Below are 20,879 nucleotides of genomic sequence, written 5' to 3'. Positions count from 1 at the left end.
CTATACCACCATCCCTCTTACCACCATTCCTACCACATGCACTGTAGGCGGGAATCACAGGTAGGACTCTACCACCATCCCTGCTTACTACCATCCCTACAGTCTCTTTCATTTCTCTCACATGAAAATCTAATTTTCAAATATACACATAAACATGAATGCAATTACACAAAAATCCAATTTTCATTTACAAACATGAACATGAGTGCAAATGCATTGCATATGACATAACACAAATATTCAACAGCCAACAAAACCCAGCATAATCCAGTCACACAACACCATCCTCCAATCCAACCGACCCCCTTACTCCTCGGACTCAATCCGGCACAACTAACCAAATTACAGTAAATATGTATTAGAGCAAAAATACATTTAAATCTCACAAGTTATTTGGGAAAATACTTACAACGCTATAACATACTTTTCGAAGGATCACGGAGGTGCTAGAAATGGCGGCACAGCAACGGAACAGTGCAAAATGCACTAGGCCATGGGTCTCAAAAACTCACTTTTGAACAGGGACAAACTAAGACTCGAGATTACTAGGGAAGAGCTTAGGGATGTCGGTGAATCTAATGGTGGTGGTGGTTGGCCGTGGGTGACGGCGTGGGAGGTGTTTGGAGGCCAAAATGCTCAAAACGGAAATGTGGATGGTGGAGCTTCACCGGTGGCGAATCGGAGCTGAGGATGGGTGGGTTAGGTTGCTGGGAGGTCAAGGATGATGTGGTGAAGAGATGGTGGCCAGAGGTGGCACGACGGTGGTGCTGTAACAAATGGTGGCCGCGGCTTGATGCCGTGTGTGGAGGCCCACGGCGACGCAAGAGGAGCTGGAAATTGGGAGATGAGGTCGTAGGCCGGTGGGGAGAAGAATGGGAGGGGCGGTGATGACCTCAGCGGTGCACGGCGGCAGTGGGTGGACGGCGCACGGACATGAGAAACATAGGCCTCGCACGCGGGAGAGGAGAGAGAGGAGAAAAGAAAATGAGGAGAAAAAGAAAATGAGGAGAAAAAGAAAATAAGAAAAAGAAAAATGGAGGGAAAGAAATGAGGTCCAATCCTCACAACTTAGGTCACAAAATGATCCAACGAAAATTATTTCAAAACAATAAGTTTAAATAAAATAATTTCAATACAAAGACTAAGTAAAATAAAATAATTAAATCCAACAACACAATAATTTTAAAACCCACAAACAACTAATTTAAATTAAAGAACAATTTAAATGCAAAACAATATTTAATATTAAGAAAGCACACTAAAATAGATTTTACAACTTAAAAATCATGAAATAAACCAACGAGAAACCCAATAAATTTTAAAACAAGAGAACCAATATTTAAATTAATTAAAATAATTATTTACTTAAAATACACTAAAATACGGGGTTTCACACTCCCTTCGTCCTTCTAGTTGATGATTGGTGTCCAACAACCCTCAAAGAAGAGAACTGGCAGGGAATGACCCTCCCAGAGAAGATCTTGAAAGTCTAAAATCTTCACCTGACACTTCAGTAAAACAGTCATTTCTCGAACTTCTTTTCTAGAAGGTTGCCTTGACCTGCCACGTTTCCTTCTCCTATAAGTCATTATGAACCTAAAATGGTAAAAATAAAATTAAGAAGAGTGGTTATAAAAAATAATACATAAAGCTGCATGAAAATAATTATATCATGACAAAAACAGTATGGAATGCACAATATTGCCATTATAATACAATTACAATATGTCTTGTGTATCACCTTTCGATCGAATCATAATAACATTCCATCAAATATTTTAATAATAACCTTACGTTCAAACCAACATATGTTCAAATGATTACAAAATTGTTCGAGGTGTCTAGTTCTTCGTTCAAAAGCGTTTGAATAGTTATTGGATCGAACTCAACAATTGATGATCAGTCAACTCAATGCCCATTAAAATGAAAGTAATCGGTGGATTCCTTTGATTATTGCATAAATAACAACTAAACATGGCCGAGATGAGCATATTGGCATCCCGACCATTTTTTTTCCAACCACCTACGGTGTCCCATTGGCCATGAATATATCAAAAATTTAATCCATTATTTCGTAGTTGTATATACACCAAACGATAACGAAATCATACTAAGCAATAAGAAGAAGTAGCATACCTTTTAATGTAAGTGGATGTTGGTGGTGTTGGTGGTGGTGACAACGACTGCAGAATTGGGGTTATAGTGCTTATAAATGGCAGAGAGAATAATATTATGGTTCAAACGGTGTGATATCCGCAACCCTTGTAGGGTGTTTTATGTGTAAATCCGTTCGAACAGTTTTTAAAAGACATTCAAATATAATTCCAAGGGATTAATCCCGTACGAATGCCTTGTATACATGTTCGAACTACATATATCATTCAAACACTAACATACTGTGTGGAAAAAAATAGTTCAAACGATAGAAATAGGTCGAACACTTTATTTCTATACGCGATTATCATTTGAACGATAACACATTGTACTGAATAGACGCAAGTAGCATTTGAACACTAAATTATGTCTGATATTTTACAAACAAATATTAATACTATATATATAGTATATTATATAAATTATATAATATTAGTACTATATATTATAGTACTAAAGTTATATATAGCTGGTATACAATACTAGTATATTTATATATAGTTAGTACTAGTATTATATATATACTAGCAATATATTGTAGTATAGTATACCAGTATATATACTATATATTACTCATATAGTTTACTTACTCATATACTAGTATACTATATGAGTCATGATACTAGTATACAATATATTATATTTATATATAGTATAGATGTATATATATACATATATACTACTATACTATTATAGTCTATATATATTATATAGAGTATACTCTAGTATATATAGTTATTTATATGTAGTTATTTATACTATAGTATGTGTGTGTGTATATATATATATATACATATCATATCATACATGTATAGTATATCATATCATATCATATCATATCATATCATACATATATACATATAGTATGATATGTATATATATACATATCATACATATCATATATATATATATATACATATCATATACTATAAATAGTATATACGAACTTATATTCTTTTGGCTACGAATTCATGGCATAAAGTCTCCCAAAATATCAAAAACCTTACAAAAAAGCAATGTTTAGTAATGTTTAATTGATTTATCAAATTATTTAATGTGTATGCAAAATATAGAATATGCAAATGATTTGTTCTTTTGCAATGATGATTTCGAACTAAATTTTGGCATGTGAGAGTAGCATAAAACTGTTAATGAGTTTATGTATAATGCATTCTACAAATATAAGGCGATATGTCATAAGTATTTCAATAAGTTCAAGAACAAGTACAAGGCACACCAACATTTTCAGGATGTTCGACCTTTTGATTTGGACAAATTTTGTGATGTTTTAATGATCCTACATATAAGGTAAATGGCTTGTTTTATGTGTCATATTTTATAATTTTTTCTTGCTAATATTTACTACTTCTATGCAGGAGCGAAGTTCTAAAAAAAAGAAATAGATCAAACTTAACGATTCATCATCATGCAAGCTCAAGATCATTCTATCACCTCTCTAAGAAATTGGTAATGCTATTTTATATAATGGATTGCTTAAGTTTGTCATTTTTCATATTCTAATGACTTCATATAAATAAAATGTGTGTCATGTAGCAAGAGTTAGATACCAATTACGATCGGACAAAATTATATGTTATACCACGTACTGATCGTAATGAAGAGTGAACTTATCCTGATGCCCGTAAAAATTATGTAAGTATTATTATCTATTTTAATTAAACATATTTGTATATTTCTGAAAATATTAATTCTTTCTCTTGTGTATAGAAAAAAAAATAGTTGTCTTGCATGCTGAATCTGCATTTGATCAAAATTCATCAACAAGTGATGTTCACATTTTTGCAAAAGAGTTGAGTCCACGTTCAGGATCGTATTTTAGGGGTATGGATCGTGCTTCAAGCCTTCTAGCTTGTCCTCATCGTCCAACAATGCCTCCAACATTGCTAGAATGTTAGAGGAATCAAGGTTTGAGATCAAGAAATTGACAACAAGACAACATAAGTTAAAAGCTCAAGAGGCGCAACAAAACATGGAGATGCGATTGAAACAATAAGAACAGCAACAAGAAGAGTTCAAGAGAGAGATGTAACTCCAAATACATATGCTTATGCAACAATTCAAGTCTCCAAGCAACTAATTTAATTTATATAGATTCTACAACTATTTTTATGTGATGAACACTATTGTTTTATTTATTTATTTCGCATTTATGAGACTACTTTTATGTTTATTGAATAAATTCTAATATATTTTTTAAGATGTTATGTATGTGTATTTCATTTTTCATTATTTGGTAAAATTAAATTCCTATTGTTCAAATGACTAACAATCATTCAAATATATCGTCAGTCTAACCATTAGAACGGTTACACAGAACATTTGAACGTAATTTGTAATCGGCATTCGAGTAGCGATCAAACATAATGAACTCCTCGTTCGAATGTAATAAGCATTCGAATGTTTTCTAATGTAAGAGAGCTAGACTTTTCTTCCAGTCCGACAATCTAAAAAGAAAAAGACTTGTCGTGGATGCAAAATTGACGGACAGACTATGACACTTGAGATCAAAATTAAAAGGAAAAGATTCGCTGATCATGATCATGAAATGTCAGTCGTGACTCATCATGACCCACCTACAAACGCGTGAATGGATCAAGATTCTCTGAGTTTGTGGATGATAAAAGTACTCACCATTGAGTCCGAAAGATATCATGCACGACTCTCATGAGTACATCAGATAATTAAGTCCAGTTGATCACTTCAAATGTCACTCCTAAGGTAAATGTGTAGAAAAAGAAAAAAACAAAAAACAATACTTTATTATATAACTCGATGTAGTACTTTGTATTGTAAAACTTTTTTTTAAATATTCAATACTACTTTAATTATCTTCTAAATAATAGGCTTGCTTAGTTAATCTCATAAATATGGACAGTTCTATATATATAGAATTTAGTTGACAGTACTCCTTCGTATAGACAAAGATGAAGTCTCCATTTAAAAAAAATTAAATTAAATTAAATTGTTAGGTGACATTTAAAATCTGAGGTTAATATATTAGAGACGTACATTTTTATTATTTTTAGCATATTATATTCCGTGGTGATTATATGACAACTTCTCACTCTCTATGAGGATTATAACTTAGGGCCTCGATCACTTTTTGCTAATTTATAGTAGTACCAAACAAACAAAAAAAAACATACAAGTTGAATTATAAGTTAACTGATAGATTTGAGGTCCCCAATTTAATTCATACGCGCGAGCTTGGGATTTATATGCTTTTTGTGAACCTATATTTTCTTCTAAAAAATGTCATTTTCATCTGAGGAAAAAAAAAAAACTATAGATCGAGTACTCTTTAATTTGGTTTTTCCCCCGCTAATTTCACATCACTAGGCTTGCGCGTATTTCAAAGTAGATACAGCTTATTTTTGCTTCATTTATATGCTCTATCAAAGATGCCAATTAACGAAGTTTCATGGAAAATTCGTATTCGAAAATGCCAAAGACTCTCCAGTTCATTGCCAGGTCTTCCAGGCAAAGGATTATTCCGTATCATTTTCAGTAGCGACATTCAGTACGCTACCCTTCTTCTGAAAATAATTTTAAAGACGGTTGTTCAAATAAAAATTCTTTAATCACAAAGTGAGTATATAAAAATAAATTTATAAACTGATATGATTTGATGTGATACGTACGTAAGATCGTAAGATTACTTTTATTAAAAAGTAGATCTAACGAATTCTATAAAACTATATCAGTTTGTTATGTATTTATTTTCTGTAATTAATTATTTCTGCCTATAACAATTCTCTTATTCAAATGATAACGATGATTAAAATGATAATTCTTTTTATTTTCCTATATATCAATTCCAAGAAGAATCTTAATTTTTTCCGGTACTTTGAAATGATCAACTTTTCCATTAATTTAGATAAGTTCAACCTAGTTTACTTACTAGAATACGTTACGCGTGTTCCTCAATGTTTACCGGACGAATAAAAGGTCATCGACAAAAGGTTAAACTACCAAGACTTTAGCTTTATTTTTGTGGGCCTACCAGAAGGTTTTCCATATGAATTTAAATAAAAAAACAAAATCCTTGCAGCTAGCTTTTCCTTTTGCATCAAGAAAGTAGATCAGTCTCGAGCAAGATTTAGTTAGTGGGAATAAAGTACAGTGCACAAACATGAAATAATGGTCTTTAATAATGTGTGGGATTCTTTAATTATGACCGCCAATTTCCTTTTAAACAAGTGGAGAACTTAATAGGAGCATACTGATCCTGTAAAGAGAAATGATGGGGTGCCTATTAAATGGAGTAGGCCTTTGCTTGATGCTTATAGTTATCTCGATTATTATCTCCAGATCAACAACGTCGAGTATGTCAGTTTCAGGGCATCCAAGCGTTTCTGCCGAGAACAACACGAACCAGCAGCTATATAATAATGGGACCAACAGTGTAGGAGAAGAAGAAGAAGAAGATCATGAGTACTTGAGTGCAGATCATCATGAAAAGGGTAAACATGATGTTGCTCGAGGGCCCATGGATCAACGAGTCATATCGTATGGAGCTCTTCAGAGACCTCCTGTTTGTAATGCGAATATCTATGGCAACTGCATAGTGCGCGTCAGTCCACACGATCGACCCTGTACCTATTTTACTCGGTGCTGCCGTCACCGTCGTCGCTATATCTCATGAGATCGATCGATGTTGATCAGTTGCGAAAATGATGCATAATCTCCCCCTTAATTTATATGGTCAGTCTTTGTGTGACTTTTTTTTTTTTTTTTTTGTTTGGAAAACAGAAAATTTTCATTTCTGTCAGTCTTTGTGTAAGTATCTGTGTTTTCAAACTTGTGTACTTGTCTTAATTATGCATCATGTGTGGAGCGTACGTGTGAAAGATGTGAAATTAATGGGAAAATTCACATGCTGAATAACTTATATATGAATTAAGGCGAGACCTTTGGGCTCAATCGATCAGTTCGATTTTTGTAGATTTTTTTTTCTTGCTAATAAAGGACGTTATATATAGAGCAATAATACTGCAAGTTTAGAGATCAAATGAGCAATAAGACAGAATCTTAATTTTATTAATAAACCCTCGCTTCATTGTTGCAGAGGAATACCTTAACATTCTTCTCACCGAGAAACAGGTCACTCTATTAATTTCTTCCTTTTATCACCATTAACGAAGAAGGTGTGACAGCCTGATCATCGAAAGATAGTTCAAATTTTAAGAAAAGATAAATTAAAAATAAAAGTAAAATTTTGTATGATAGAAATGAAATAATTAAGAAGTCTCCTGATCGCTTTTTTAACCGCTAGGTGATGGCTGCAGGGCCACACCAAATGGCAAATGCGCCACCTAATCTTGTCGTCACTAAGCAGCTTGAATTAATTAATTGGCCAACACAAGATTATCGGATAAGGCAATTATGTCATATTGTTTTACATGGATAGCCCAGCCACCACGCACCTTTGTCGTTTGGACTTTGATGGGGAGAGGACTGAGGAGAGCTTCTTCCTTTACATTGTACTTTTATCGATCTTTAACTATTTTATTATTCAAAATTGTGCGTTAAATATTTTATGATTTAAATTATAAAAAATTTGTTATTGATAGAAATTTTACAATTTTATATATATTATAAGAACTAATTAAGTTTTTGTTAGTAAAATTATATAATTTTCACGACTGTTCAATTTCTAAGAAAAAACATAGTCCAAAGATTTATTAATTTATAATTAAATTAAAGAGCAAACGGAAGAAATCTTAATCAAACTGGACCCTTGCAGCACATGTGATGATTCGGCCAAAATCGCTAAAACACTTCAATATCTCGATCCAAGACGTACGAAAAGAATAGGAAGATCACAAAACAATATTATTCGGTCGACAAAGACTACGCTCCAGTGCTGGAAACACGTTTTGAGTTAACTTGCTGGTCAGGCGGCGAAACAACCGGGGAGTCGTTCCAATCAAATTTCAGCCTTTCATTCATAATCCGGCTCTGCTTTTTTAGCGAAGGAATATTCTCCCCATTTAAATATAGCTAGCTAGCCCCCCGGAACATAGGAACGAGCTCAAACAACAATAAAAAAGATGGGAAAAGAATCGAAGAGATCGTTGCAGCTTGGAGTGGTGATATTGTTTTTTGCCGTAATACCGAGCATGATCGAGTCCGGTATAGTCCCTGATCATGGCAGAAATACAAGTACTGGATGCGATGCTTCGGTTGGAGAATGCGGCCGAGAATTAGCAGAGCAGCTCGATGACTACCAAGTATATCCAGAACCAGAACCCGAACCGTACTACTACTACTATTCTAGCGAATATGTAGCATACAGATCTCTCTTCCAGCCACCAGTCTGTAGTGGAATAAGATATGGTAATTGCATAGTCCCAGTGCGTGGACGGACGCGAGCTTGCTCCACTTACGACCGATGCAAACGCGGTATCACCGGCTGATCAGGCCATCCCTGAAATCACAAGCAAGCAAACACAGCTAGGCGGTCTCGATCTATATTTTTGTCAATTTGATCAAAATAGTGAATTAAAATAATGTGTTTAATTTGTATCTTTACTTTATACGAAGACTGAAGCGCCTAGCTATCCTCTCGCACTCCCTATTGTATATAGAGCTTATCCCTCGAGATGTACGTATCATCTTTATATTATGTATATTATATATTATATTTTCTGCAATGTTATTGTTACAATTCTCAACCTTTACCTATATATCATTCTCAGTACTGGCGCCCTTGCTTATTTTTTAATTCAGTATTTTCGTGGTTCTAATGTTTCATTGTGTTATACTAATTAATAGCACCCAATTATTATATATAGAAAATGAAATTTAACATGATTACTTTGTAATTTTGGCAATAGATTTTAATTTCTAATTTTCTCGTACTTTGATTTCTATCTTTTCCATGAAGCAAAAACATGTGAATATAGTTACTCATAATAAATTCACCTGATCATTGATCATCCCATCTGAGAGCTGTAAGCTGCATGTTCGAGTTTCATCGTACTCTCCTTGTTTTTCCTTCACTTAATCATGAATTAACGTCAACATGTATTGAAACCTAAAATTCAAAAACAGCATTTTTGTTTCTTCATCTATGCAGAAATATTTCCTATCTTTCTTTCTTTTCATTTTTTTTTTTTTCCTTCTCTTTTTTCACTGGAATCCGATTAGACTAATTACGCCATTACGGGCCACACGCCAAGACTATTAATCCCTTCGTCGTCTGGATAAGTTTCCCAGCTTCTATATTGATTATTTTCGACTGTAGATCTTCACTGGATTCCGACCCTCTAAAATTCATGCTTCAAATTAATGTTTCTTACTTTAAAAATTCTTAACCCAAATGTCCTAATGTCCTGTTGGTAACTTTGTCGTAATTAATGTCTTGTAATGAAGGACTAAAAGCGGGTAAACGATTTCCGCTCACGGGGTTTCCTGGGGTAGAGGTTTCTTTCCTGTCGTGTGCCGGGTCTTATCGTTCATCTTAATTCTACGTTACTTTGTTTCTCTCGGTGGATACTGGATACAGTATAAGTCTTGAATTATTGTGTGTGCGCTTGTCGGTAACTGAGCAGAAGGAAGAAGTTTTAGGGTGCAAATCGGTCGGTCCGGTCCGGTCCTGTGATGGACCGAAAATGTTTGGTCCATCATTTTTCTGGACCGGACCGGACCAAACACCCATAGGAATTGGACCAGACCGCTGGTCCGGTCGCTTCATTCGGTCCGGTCTATTTTTTTTCTTCTTTTTTAAATCAATTAATAAAAAAATGTAATTAAAATATTAAATTAAACTAAGTGATTTATTAATGTGAATTATGTAACAAACTCAATAAAAAAATATTTTATATGGTCAATAATAATAAATTAGATGAAAATTACATTATTAATTTATATAATTACTATATAATTAACTAATTGATATTATATATTAGTTAATTCATAGAATATTAACAAGTGTCAATAAAATATTTAAAATTTTATATTGTTAATAGTGATAGGTTTGATGAATATATATATATATATATAAAATATTGTTAATTTATAGAATATTAAAAAGTATTATAAATAACATATTTAAAATTTTATATTGTTAATTGTATAATTATTATATAAATAATATTTTTTTTTCATTCGGTATGGTCCGGTCCAGAAAAACCCTAGACCGTGGACCGGACCGAAACTTTTCGGTCCTCTAAAACGTGGACCGAGACCGGCCGGTCTCAGTCTTGGTCTGGTCCGGTCAGGACCAAAATGGTCTGTTCGGTCGGTCCGTTAGGTCTGGACGGACCGTTTATCACCCCTGAAGATTGAGGAGCATTCCTTGGGGGATGCTCTTGTTAGGGGTGAAAGATGTTTGTTGTTCAAGTTGTTAACCTCCAAACACTTCAACAATGAAGCGTTTAAGTCTACTATGAAGAATGTTTGGCGTCCTGTCCATGCTTTAACCATTTGTGACTTACAACCCACGCTGTTTATTTCTGAGTTCGAAGATATGAAAGATAAAGACCGTGTTAAACTTGATGGTCCTTGGAGTTTTGATAAGCAACTTGTTCTAACCAGCGATGTGGACGGATTGAAACAAACTCATCAAATTCATCTTACTGAGGCTCTATTTTGGGTTCGCATACATGACCTACCTGTTATGGCACGGAATTATACAATGGGAAACCTCGTTTGGAGGGCTATAGGAAAGGTGGTGGCACTTGATTTAGAAGCTGATGAAATGGCATGTGGTGAGTTTAAGCGTATCAGGGTTTGCATGGATGTGTCAAAACCTCTTTTACGTGGAAAGAAGGTCTGTGTGGGTTCATCTCAGCCCGTCTAGGTGAACTTCACATACGAACGTCTTCCTAATCTGTGTTACCTTTGTGGTTTGATTGGACATAGCCATCGTGATTGTGATCTTTGGGAGGAGTCTATGAATTCATTGAAAGTATCTAAATTTCCCTACAGTCCTTGGCTCTGTACAGGGGGTGATAGTAGCCCTACTCTGAGTCGATTCCACCAACAACTCGATCAGCAAAGCCCATCGGTGCACTCTGACGATCAGGTCTCTAGTGAATCTAAGAATAATCGAGGGTGGAAGTTTCAGTGGATCATTCAAATTCTGAGTATGTTTTGGAGCAGTTACACCAAGGGGCCAATCCAAATCATGCAGGTTCCAAAAAGTAGTTACACTATGAGGCCAATCCTAATCAAGTAAGTCCTAAAAAGCAGTTATTTTCAATTTATCATGATGCAAAAAATTCCGGATCTGTTCTCTGTAGGATATCAGGCGTTAAAAAAGGAATTTCGAATGATACATGTTTGATGGGGGGCCTCTGAGGATTTTGTTGCTAATGGGGGTATGTTAGTAACTACTGATGAAGTTGGTTTTTGGACTCAAGTTGGTGGGACAGAAGAAGCTTTGGATGAATTCCAACTTCAAGTGACTGATTCACGTAAATGGAAAAGGCTCAAGCATCCTTGTATGCATGACAAACTAAAGATTGGTGCTAAAAGGGCTTATATTTCAAGTCCTGGAGTGGAGGCCCCTAGAGTGTCTAAAAGATTGAAGAATAAGGGGAAATTGAGTGAGGAAGTCAATGGTATTAATCATATTAATTCTATGGTGGCTGAAGCCCCATGAGGATCCTAAGCTGGAATACTCGAGGGCTTGGAAACCCTCGTGGTATTCGAACTCTTGCTGATTTAATCAAAAGGGAAGATCCCGAAGTTTTGTTTCTTAAATGGAACTTAGAGCTGCTAAAATGGAACTATATAGAGTGAAATTAAAGTTTGCAAATTGTTTAATTGTTGATGCCTCAGGCCATAGTGGTGGATTGGCTCTCTTATGGAAAAAGGATGTAAAGTTAGAAGTAATTAGTTACTCTTCTTCTCATATTGATGCATGGGTGGAGGAAGATTCAAAGCAGTGGTTCTTAACTCGTATTTATGGCCAACCTAAAGCTTCTAGAAGAATTGAAACTTGGAATCTTATAAGAGGGTTGCCTAGAGGTCATTCAGACCCTTGGCTTGTATTTGGTAATTTTAATGATCAAATCCTAACCCAGGGAGAAAAATGGGGAGGGAGGGATAGACTTGTTTAGCAAATGTTAGACTTCTGCCAGTTATTATCTGATTGCAATTTGAAGGATCTTGGGTTTAGTGGTTCGAGATACACATGGTGTAATAAGAGGGAGGACTCAGCTCTGGTTTCTGAAAGGTTGAACAAATTTTTGGGGAATCTATCCTGGTGCAACATGTTTGGAAGGGTTGCTGTATTCCATGGTTTTTCAAGTTTTTCAGATCATTTACCACTGTGGGTTGATATTAGGGGAGTCTAACCAAGGAGAAGAAGGCCTAAGACATTCAGATTTGAGGCTGTGTGGTTAGGGAAGATGGGTGTAATCAGATTGTGACTAACTCTTGGAACCTGCTTGGTAATGAGTCATGTTTAGAAGATGTTATGTCAAGTATCTCTAGTTGTATTGCTAAATTACAACTATGGGATAAAGACTAGTTTGGTATAGTTCATTCTAATCTGCAGAAAACAAGGCATAAACTTAAACTGGTGCAACAAAAAGATCCTCTTGAACTAAACTCTGAGGAAGTTAATGTAGCCTCTGAAGAAGTTCATAAATGGTTGAGTAAGGAAGATGTGATGTCGACGCAGAGATCTCAAGCCCTGTGGCTAGCTGAAGGTGATCAAAACACAAGGTTCTTCCATGCTAAAGCATCTCAAAGACAAGAGAAGAACAAGATTATTAAACTCATGGATGAAGGAGGACATTGGCATGAAGGAGAGTGTTATGATAACCTTATCATTTACCATTTTACTTCCTTGTTTTCCTTTGCAGGTACTCGTAATATACCTTATGTGCTTGATAACATAGTCAGCAAAGTTACAAAGGAGATGAATGCAGATCTTATTAAGCCATATTATGTGGATGAAGTCAGTAGAGCTATGCAAGAAATGCATCCATCGAAGGCCCCAGGACCTGATGGCTTGCCCCTTTATTCTTTCAACAGTATTGGCCTCAAATTGGTAATTCTATATTTGTTGTTGTCCTCCATGCTTTAAACTCTAGTGATTCCCAACAAGCAATCAATCATACTTATATTACCATGGTCCCCAAGAAGAAGAATTTTGTTAGAATCAATGACTTTAGACCCATTAGCCTCTATAATGTAATATACAAGTTGATATCCAAAGTCACTGCTAATAGGATTAAATATGTCTTACCTACTATTATTTCAGAAACCCAATCTTCCTTCTTACCTGGTAGATTGATTTTGGATAATGTTCTTGTTGCCTATGAGATTCTTCATTTTTTTTAAAAGGAAAATAGGGGTAAGAATGGTTATATGTCTCTCAAGCTAGACATGAGTAAAGTTTATGATAGAGTGAAATGGCCATTTCTTGAAGCAATTATGTTAAAGCTAGGTTTCCATGAAAGATTAATCAAACTTGTTATGAAATGTGTGTAAAGTGCCTCATTTCAATTCTTATCAATGGAGCTCCTTCTGGACATATTATTCCTTCTAGAGGATTGAGACAAGGAGATCCCATTTCAAAGTCTGTCAAGGGGCCCCAAGCCTTAATCATCTGCTGTTCGCAGATGATAGTCTCATTTTCTGTACTACTAATGTTGAGACTAATCACAGATTACTTGAGCTATTGAAAATCTATGGGGATGCTTCAGGTCAGCTGATTAACCAAGACCAGACTGCCATGGTGTTTAGTCAGAATACTGAGGCTACTAAAAAGAGAGCTATTATGGAACTATGGGGTAATTCACAAGTTCAGCACTATGACAAGTGCCTAGTTTTGCCACTATTGATTGGTAAATCAAATATGGCTGCATTTGCTGAGATTAGGCACAAAGTATGGTTGAAACTACAATGATGGAAAGGCAATATATTTTCTCAAGGGGGAAAGGAGGTGTTGCTCAAAGCAGTGACTCTAGCTATTCCTTCTTATGCCATGTCTTGTTTCAAACTTCCTCACAAGTTATGTGATGATCTTGAAGGAATGATGGTAAGTTACGGGTGGGGATAGAAGAATGAAGAAAGAAAGATCCATTGGATTAACTGACAGAGTGTGTGCAAGCCTAAAACTGTAGGAGGTTTAGGTTTCAAATATTTAGAAACCTTCAATATGGCTATGCTAGCTAAACATAGTTGGACGTTGCTGCAATACACAGATGGTTTGTTCTACAAGGTTTACAGTGCCAAGTACTTCTCTAATTCTAATCTATTTGAGGCCCCTCTTGGTAATTCACTCTCTTTTGCATGGAGAGAGATATGGGAGGCTAAGAATCTGTTGCTCAAAGAAGGGAGATGGAGTGTGGGTAATGGTAGTAGTATTCATATCCTCAAAGACTCTTGGATTCCTGGCTTTCGAGAACTAAGCAAAGAAGCTTCTGTTATTTGTAACCAATATAGAAATGCACAGGCTAAATTGGATGATCAAGTCTCTTCTTTAATTGACTGCAATACACGTTGGAGGAATATATCTAAGATTAAGACTCTCTTTAATCCAAAAATTGCTGAGGTAGTGTTGAGGATTTATCCCAGTTTTTCAAATGAACCAGAAAGGTGGATTTGGGAGCATGAAATGAGTGGTATTTTCAGTGTGCGAAGTGCATACAGATTTTTCAAGGTGTTAGTCACCATTAATATAGGAGAGACTTCAACTGAAGCCTCAAGTAAGAATTTTAGAAGAAACTGATGAAGTTACTGGAGCTTTACCCACACAAGACAACGAACTAGAGGGACTTTGGGTTGGGTTAGACGAAAACTTGAGATCTGGAAGACAAGATTTCTGAATAAAGCCAGCTCTAAACGGCACCGTTTATTTCAATTTATGTTATACTATGCATTTTGTCTTTTTCATGTAGTCTCCATATTGTAGGTTTTACTCAGTCAATATTGTGCGTTTTATTTGTGTGATGTGTCAGAGTCTGTTGAGTTTGTTAGGGAATACATGTGTTTGGAAGGAAATGGTGGAAATCATCTTGCATTTGGAATTATCTGGAAACTTGTAAGGAGGTTGGGAGGCCCTCGAAGCACTCTCGTGACTATTGGAATTTACTGATTTTCTTCTTCCCATTTCATCAAACAACTCGTCGACATTACTATCTTCTCACAGTGCATCCTTTCTTCCTCGATTCAGCTTCCTGATTACATTCATTTCATAATTTCAACTCCATTACATCTTCATCAGTCACTCTAATTTACCTTTTTACTCCAAGTTACATTGAGAATCATAACAGATTGAGAATGTTTCTCAATTCAAATTGAGCCTAAAAAGTTCTAAAACGCCTACTAGAAGTGTAATTTGGTTATTTTTGTTGTCTTTTCATTTGACTTGTACGTTTTTTTAAATAGCCTTTTAGTAAAAAAAAAAAAAAAAGTATATATGGATGTGAGTTGAGATGAATTAATTAAAATAAAGTTAAAAGTTGAATAAAATATTATTATAATATTAGTTTTTAATATTATTATTGTTTGAAGATTTAAAAATATTAAATTTTTTATATAAATTTAAAAAAATTATAATAATAAAATAAAATTAGTTGAGATGGTTGATAGCCCTATCGATACAAACCGAACAAAGAGCCAAGGTCTAATTTCTTCCGGGGCCGAAGCTTCGGGCAGAGCCGCCTATCTGCAAGTAGCTTTTATTCCTAGAAAATGCCTACAACCATTATTTGAATAATTTTATTTAAATATTTTTATACCACGTAAAATTAATCTTTTATGAATAATTTTTATCTCACGAGACAACAACCGGCTCTTCGTAGAAATGCCTAAAACTATTTTTTAAATAAATCATCATCACGCTCCACTTAAGTTTCTCAAATATAGTCGCGATGAGAAATAGCTCATCTCCAACCCCATGAAAACGTTCGCCCTCTACGTCTCCTTCCTCCATCTCCTTTTTGCCCACGCCGGCGCCGCTCAGCACAGCCCGCCACCATATATTGCTCCCGACTATATTCTCCTCAACTGTGGCTCCTCTTCCACTAACTCAACCGCACCCGATGGCCGGAACTGGGAGGGCGATTTTCACTCAAAGTTCTATCCCCACAATATTCAAACTACCTCCAATGCATCCACACCCACAGAACAAATCCCTTCTGTTGCCCAAGTTCCCTACATGACCGCACGCATCTTTCCCAACAACTTTACTTACTCCTTCCCTGTCTCTTCTGGCCTTAAGTTCGTTCGTCTCTACTTCTACCCCGCCACGTACGCCGCCGTCGATAAATCCAAGTCCTTCTTCTCCGTCACCGCCAATGATTTCACTCTCTTGAGAAACTTCAGTGCCTTCCTTACCATCTTGGCTCTGGAACCTCCCGCAGCCGTCGTTGTCAAAGAATTCATTATCCCCGTGTTGCGCACCCAGTGTCTCAACATAACCTTTATATCTCTTAACTCCTACGCCTTCATTAATGGCATAGAGGTCATGTCTATTCCGGATAATCTATATATGAACAATGCCCATGGTACTGGAATCAAGTTTGTAGATTACAACTCGCGCTTCTATTTCGATGGCACCACCGCTCTGGAGACCATGTATAGGCTAAACGTTGGGGGAAAGGATGTCTCGGGCGTCGAGGATACAGGAATGTTCCGATCATGGGTTGGCGACTCGCCGTATGTGATTGGCCATTTCGGGATTACTCAATACGAACTGCCTAATGTCACCATACAGTATACGACGGAGACACCGGCCTACACTGCGCCGAAGATTGTGTACAAAACTTTTCGTTCAATGGGTATAAATGTCACGGCCAACTTGAATTCCAACCTCACGTGGAACTTCACGATGGACGCTGGGTTTAGCTATCTCTTTAGGCTTCATTTCTGCGAAACAATACAAGAGGTTGTGTACAAGAACGACCGTGTTTTTCAAATATTCATCGATAATCAAATGGCGGAGACAGATGTAGATGTGATAGAATGGAGCGGCAGCACTGGAATTCCAGTGTACAAAGACTATATTGTTTTGACCCCGAATGGAAACCAACGCAGACTAGATTTGTTGTTGGCGCTACATCCTAATGTGGTTTCGAAACCACGATACGAGGATGCATTGTTGAACGGTGTGGAAATATTTAAGTTGAACCGATCGGACGGTAGTTTAGCTGGGCACAACCCGGACGGGGTTGTGGTTCCCACATCCCCGGAAGGCAACGAAAAATTAACTGAAAGGAAAAAAAGGTTGCCGTTGATAATCATTGTTACCGGAGGTGTTACTGGAGTCTTAATAGCTACTTCCGTTATTTGCATCTTCATTTTCCGGAGAAATACTAGGGTCAAGGACTCTGGTTCTCGTACCAGTGAGTCCAGGTCCTCGTGGGTCCCATTCCCCAAGGTACCTGGTTCCACAAACTCCCACGCTTCATCATTACAGTCGCACCATTGCCGTAACTTCTTGCTCGTTGAAATCAGAGTGGCCACGCGCAATTTCGACGAAAAGTTAGTCATCGGATCGGGAGGATTTGGTATCGTGTACAAAGGATATATTGACGGGGGCTCTACCACAGTTGCTATTAAACGGTTGAACGCATCTTCGAAGCAAGGGGTCCGTGAGTTCTGGACCGAGATCGAGCTGCTCTCCCAGCTCCGTCACGTCCATCTCGTGCCGTTGATCGGATATTGCGAAGACCAAGGTGAGATGATCCTCGTCTACGATTTCATGGCCCGTGGGACTCTCCGCGAGCATCTCCACAAAACAAAGAACCCACCTTTCCCATGGAAGCGGCGCCTCCAGATTTGCATCGGTGCCGCCCGTGGGCTGGAGTATCTTCACTGTGGTGCTAAGAACACGATCATACACCGTGACGTGAAGTCAACGAACATCCTGTTAGACGAGAAATGGGTGGCCAAGGTTTCGGATTTCGGGTTATCCAGGTTGGGTCCCACCTGTACTCTTCAAAGCCACGTAAGCACAGTGGTGAGGGGTAGTTTCGGGTACGTGGACCCAGAATACTACCGACGGCAGAAACTGACCGTGAAGTCTGATGTGTACTCGTTTGGTGTGGTGTTACTCGAGATCCTCTGTGGTCGGCCAGCTGTGGTCCGAGGTCTACCCAAGGACCAAGTCAGCCTTGCGGAGTGGGGACGCAAATTCTATCGAAGTGGGACCCTCAGTGAAATCGTGGATCCAAATGTGAAGGCCGAGATCGCACCCGCTTGTTTGAAAAAGTTTGGGGAGATTGTGGACCGTTGCTTGCGCTGTCAAGGAGAGGAACGGCCAAATATGAGCGACGTGTTGTGGGGTCTTGAGTTCGCATTGCAGCTCCAAGAGTACAAAGACAACGCCGACAAGGAAATCAACGAGTTGAATATGGGCAGCCAAATTGGAGTTGTTGAGGGCTCTGCGGGGACCAGCACCTCTGATCCAGGTGGCGAGATATCTACCGTTGATGGGAACGATCTTTTCTCTGGTTCTGGTCAGAATGTATCAGACAAATGGGTGTAAGTTGAAACCGATAAACCGGAAAACCGGTCCGGTCCGGACCGGACCGGACCGGTTTTACTGGTTTTGAACCGGTTCGGTTTGAGACTAGTTTTTAGAATGTGAAAATCGGCTGGTTCCGGTCCGGTTCCGGTTTTAAGATTTTTCGGACCGGACCGGACCGGTTGATAAAAAAAATATATAAAAATAATATTTATATTATTGTATATATAAGTTTTATATATTATGTATAATTATAATTTTTTATGTGAAAGTTTTATATATAATTATATATATTTATATATGAAATAATTTTTTATTATAATTTATAAATTATTAAATAAAATGTTAATACTAAATCACTAAAAGTTTATAACTAATACTAATATTAAATATATAGTTTATAACTAATACTAATATATAACTTATAATAAAAGTATAAAACAATATTTTTTAAATTATTTTTTTTTTTTTTAAACAAATTTATATTGACAAATTGTGAAACTTACATTTTAAAAAAATTGAAAAACCGGACCGGACCGGACCGGAAACCGGTAAAACCGGAAGTACCGGTTTAGGAGAGTAACCGGTGCGTAATCGGTTTTGAAAAATACAAAACCGATACATACCTGTTCGATCCTAGATTTTGTCTAAAACTAGACCGGACCGGACCGATTACACCCCTACAGACAATGCATAGATCGTATTAGACAATGTGATTAGTATAGTTACTAATTTCTGCAACTGTTGTAATTGATACCTTCAAATAATCAAAGCCCAAGTTGCAAAATGTACTTGTACACGAACTCTAGTTAATCGTGTACCCTACTAGATTTCTCGTTTTACATTTTGTTAAAAGAAGCCCTCCTACAAAATTAAAGATATGTTTGTTTTGTAAACACATAGAAGACTCACAAGTTTATATGATTTGCCGTGATAATTATAGAACTTTTTGTTTCTATAAAATATATCGAGCATTTCACATTTAGTCATCCCTGTTTATGATTTTTATTTTTGTAAATTTTTTTTTATGAAATTATAATCTTCATAAAATTTTGTTTTTATAAAATCTCTATGTAAGACTATAGTTCTCACGAAGGAGATAAAATATTTCAATTCCAGATAAACCAAATCCAGCTCATCAAAGAGTCCCACTAAAAGACAACAAAATGAGAGATGAAGAAGAGAAAATGAGGTGACAAAAGCTGAAGAAGGACATGGTGTCAAGAAGAAAAGAGAGGATGAGACATAAAGAAAGGGGCAGAAAATAAAGGAGAGGGAACCAAACGAGTTCAATGGGGCTTCCAGACTTCAACTTACCCTGAAGCTTCTTTAACCTCACAACCAGAGCACTAATGACAAGGCCACCATAAGAAGATAGATGTAACACCCCGTATTTTAGTGTATTTTTACTGAAGGATTATTTTTATTTATTCAAAAATTTATTCTCTTATTTTATAATTATTAAATTTTATTTGGGTTATTCTTATGATTTTTAATTTTGTGAAAATTATTTTGAAGTGCTTTCTTATTATTAATTATTGTTATGCGTTTAAAATCTCTTTATTCTAAATTAATTACTGTTGGATTTAATTTTTTAGTTTCCCTTTACCATTGCGTTTGAATTATTTTATTTAACTTAAGGTTTTGAAATCATTTTCGTTGGGTCATTTTTGTGACCCAAGTTATGAGGATTGGACCTCATTTCTTTTCCTTATATTTTTCTTTCCTCCTTTTCTTTTCTCTTTCTTTTCTTTTCTTCCTTATTTCTCCTTCGGCTGTCTCTCTCGCGCGAACTGCTCCCCCTCCCTCTCCCCCGTGAATTTTTTTCGTCCGCCCAGCCTACCGCCGTCGCGCCGCCGTGACCGTCACCGCCCACCCCATTTGGTTCCCCAACCGCCGGCAACCTTACCCCACCAACCTCACCTCCATTCGCGCCGCCGTTAACCACCACGAGCCCATGGAAGCCGCGGCACTCTTTCTGCCGCTGCGCCGCCGTCGCACCACCATTGGCCACCATCTTCTCACCACATCATCCTCAACCTCTTGGCAACCCATTGGACCCAACCCCAGCTCCGATCCGCCACCGGTGAAGCTCCACCATCTACATTTCTGATTTGGGTATTTTGGTCTTCTACCGCCCATTGTGCCGCCACCCACAGCCAACCTTCACTACTACTAGCTTCACCGACCTCCTTAGGCCCTACCCTATTATTTTTTGATTTTCGTTTGTCCCCGTTTGAAAGTGGGTATTTGTGACCCATGGCCACAG

General features: G+C 36.9%; 3 protein-coding genes across 3 annotated transcripts; all 3 read left to right on the top strand.

Moving 5' to 3' along the window:
* The first annotated feature begins 6,502 nt into the window (after positions 1-6,502).
* On the top strand, positions 6,503-6,820 carry LOC121248555 (protein RALF-like 27). The gene has a single exon (XM_041147049.1). The coding sequence runs from the start codon at positions 6,503-6,505 to the stop codon at positions 6,818-6,820; it is 318 nt and encodes a 105-aa protein (XP_041002983.1).
* A 1,408-nt stretch (positions 6,821-8,228) lies between these two features.
* Positions 8,229-8,594, top strand: LOC121248553 (protein RALF-like 27). Its single transcript, XM_041147047.1, has one exon. It carries the CDS (start codon positions 8,229-8,231, stop codon positions 8,592-8,594), a length of 366 nt encoding a protein of 121 aa, XP_041002981.1.
* A 7,372-nt stretch (positions 8,595-15,966) lies between these two features.
* Positions 15,967-19,506, top strand: LOC121248251 (receptor-like protein kinase FERONIA). The gene is made up of 2 exons (XM_041146654.1): positions 15,967-18,621; positions 19,301-19,506. Exons 1-2 carry the CDS (start codon positions 16,040-16,042, stop codon positions 19,305-19,307), a joined length of 2,589 nt encoding a protein of 862 aa, XP_041002588.1. The 5' UTR covers positions 15,967-16,039; the 3' UTR covers positions 19,308-19,506.
* The last annotated feature ends 1,373 nt before the right edge of the window (positions 19,507-20,879 follow it).

Source organism: Juglans microcarpa x Juglans regia, chromosome 2D (genome assembly GCF_004785595.1).
Source record: "Juglans microcarpa x Juglans regia isolate MS1-56 chromosome 2D, Jm3101_v1.0, whole genome shotgun sequence".
NCBI lineage: Eukaryota > Viridiplantae > Streptophyta > Magnoliopsida > Fagales > Juglandaceae > Juglans > Juglans microcarpa x Juglans regia.
The sequence above is the reverse complement of the archived record's forward strand: the minus strand, read 5'-3'. Positions and strand labels throughout refer to the sequence as shown.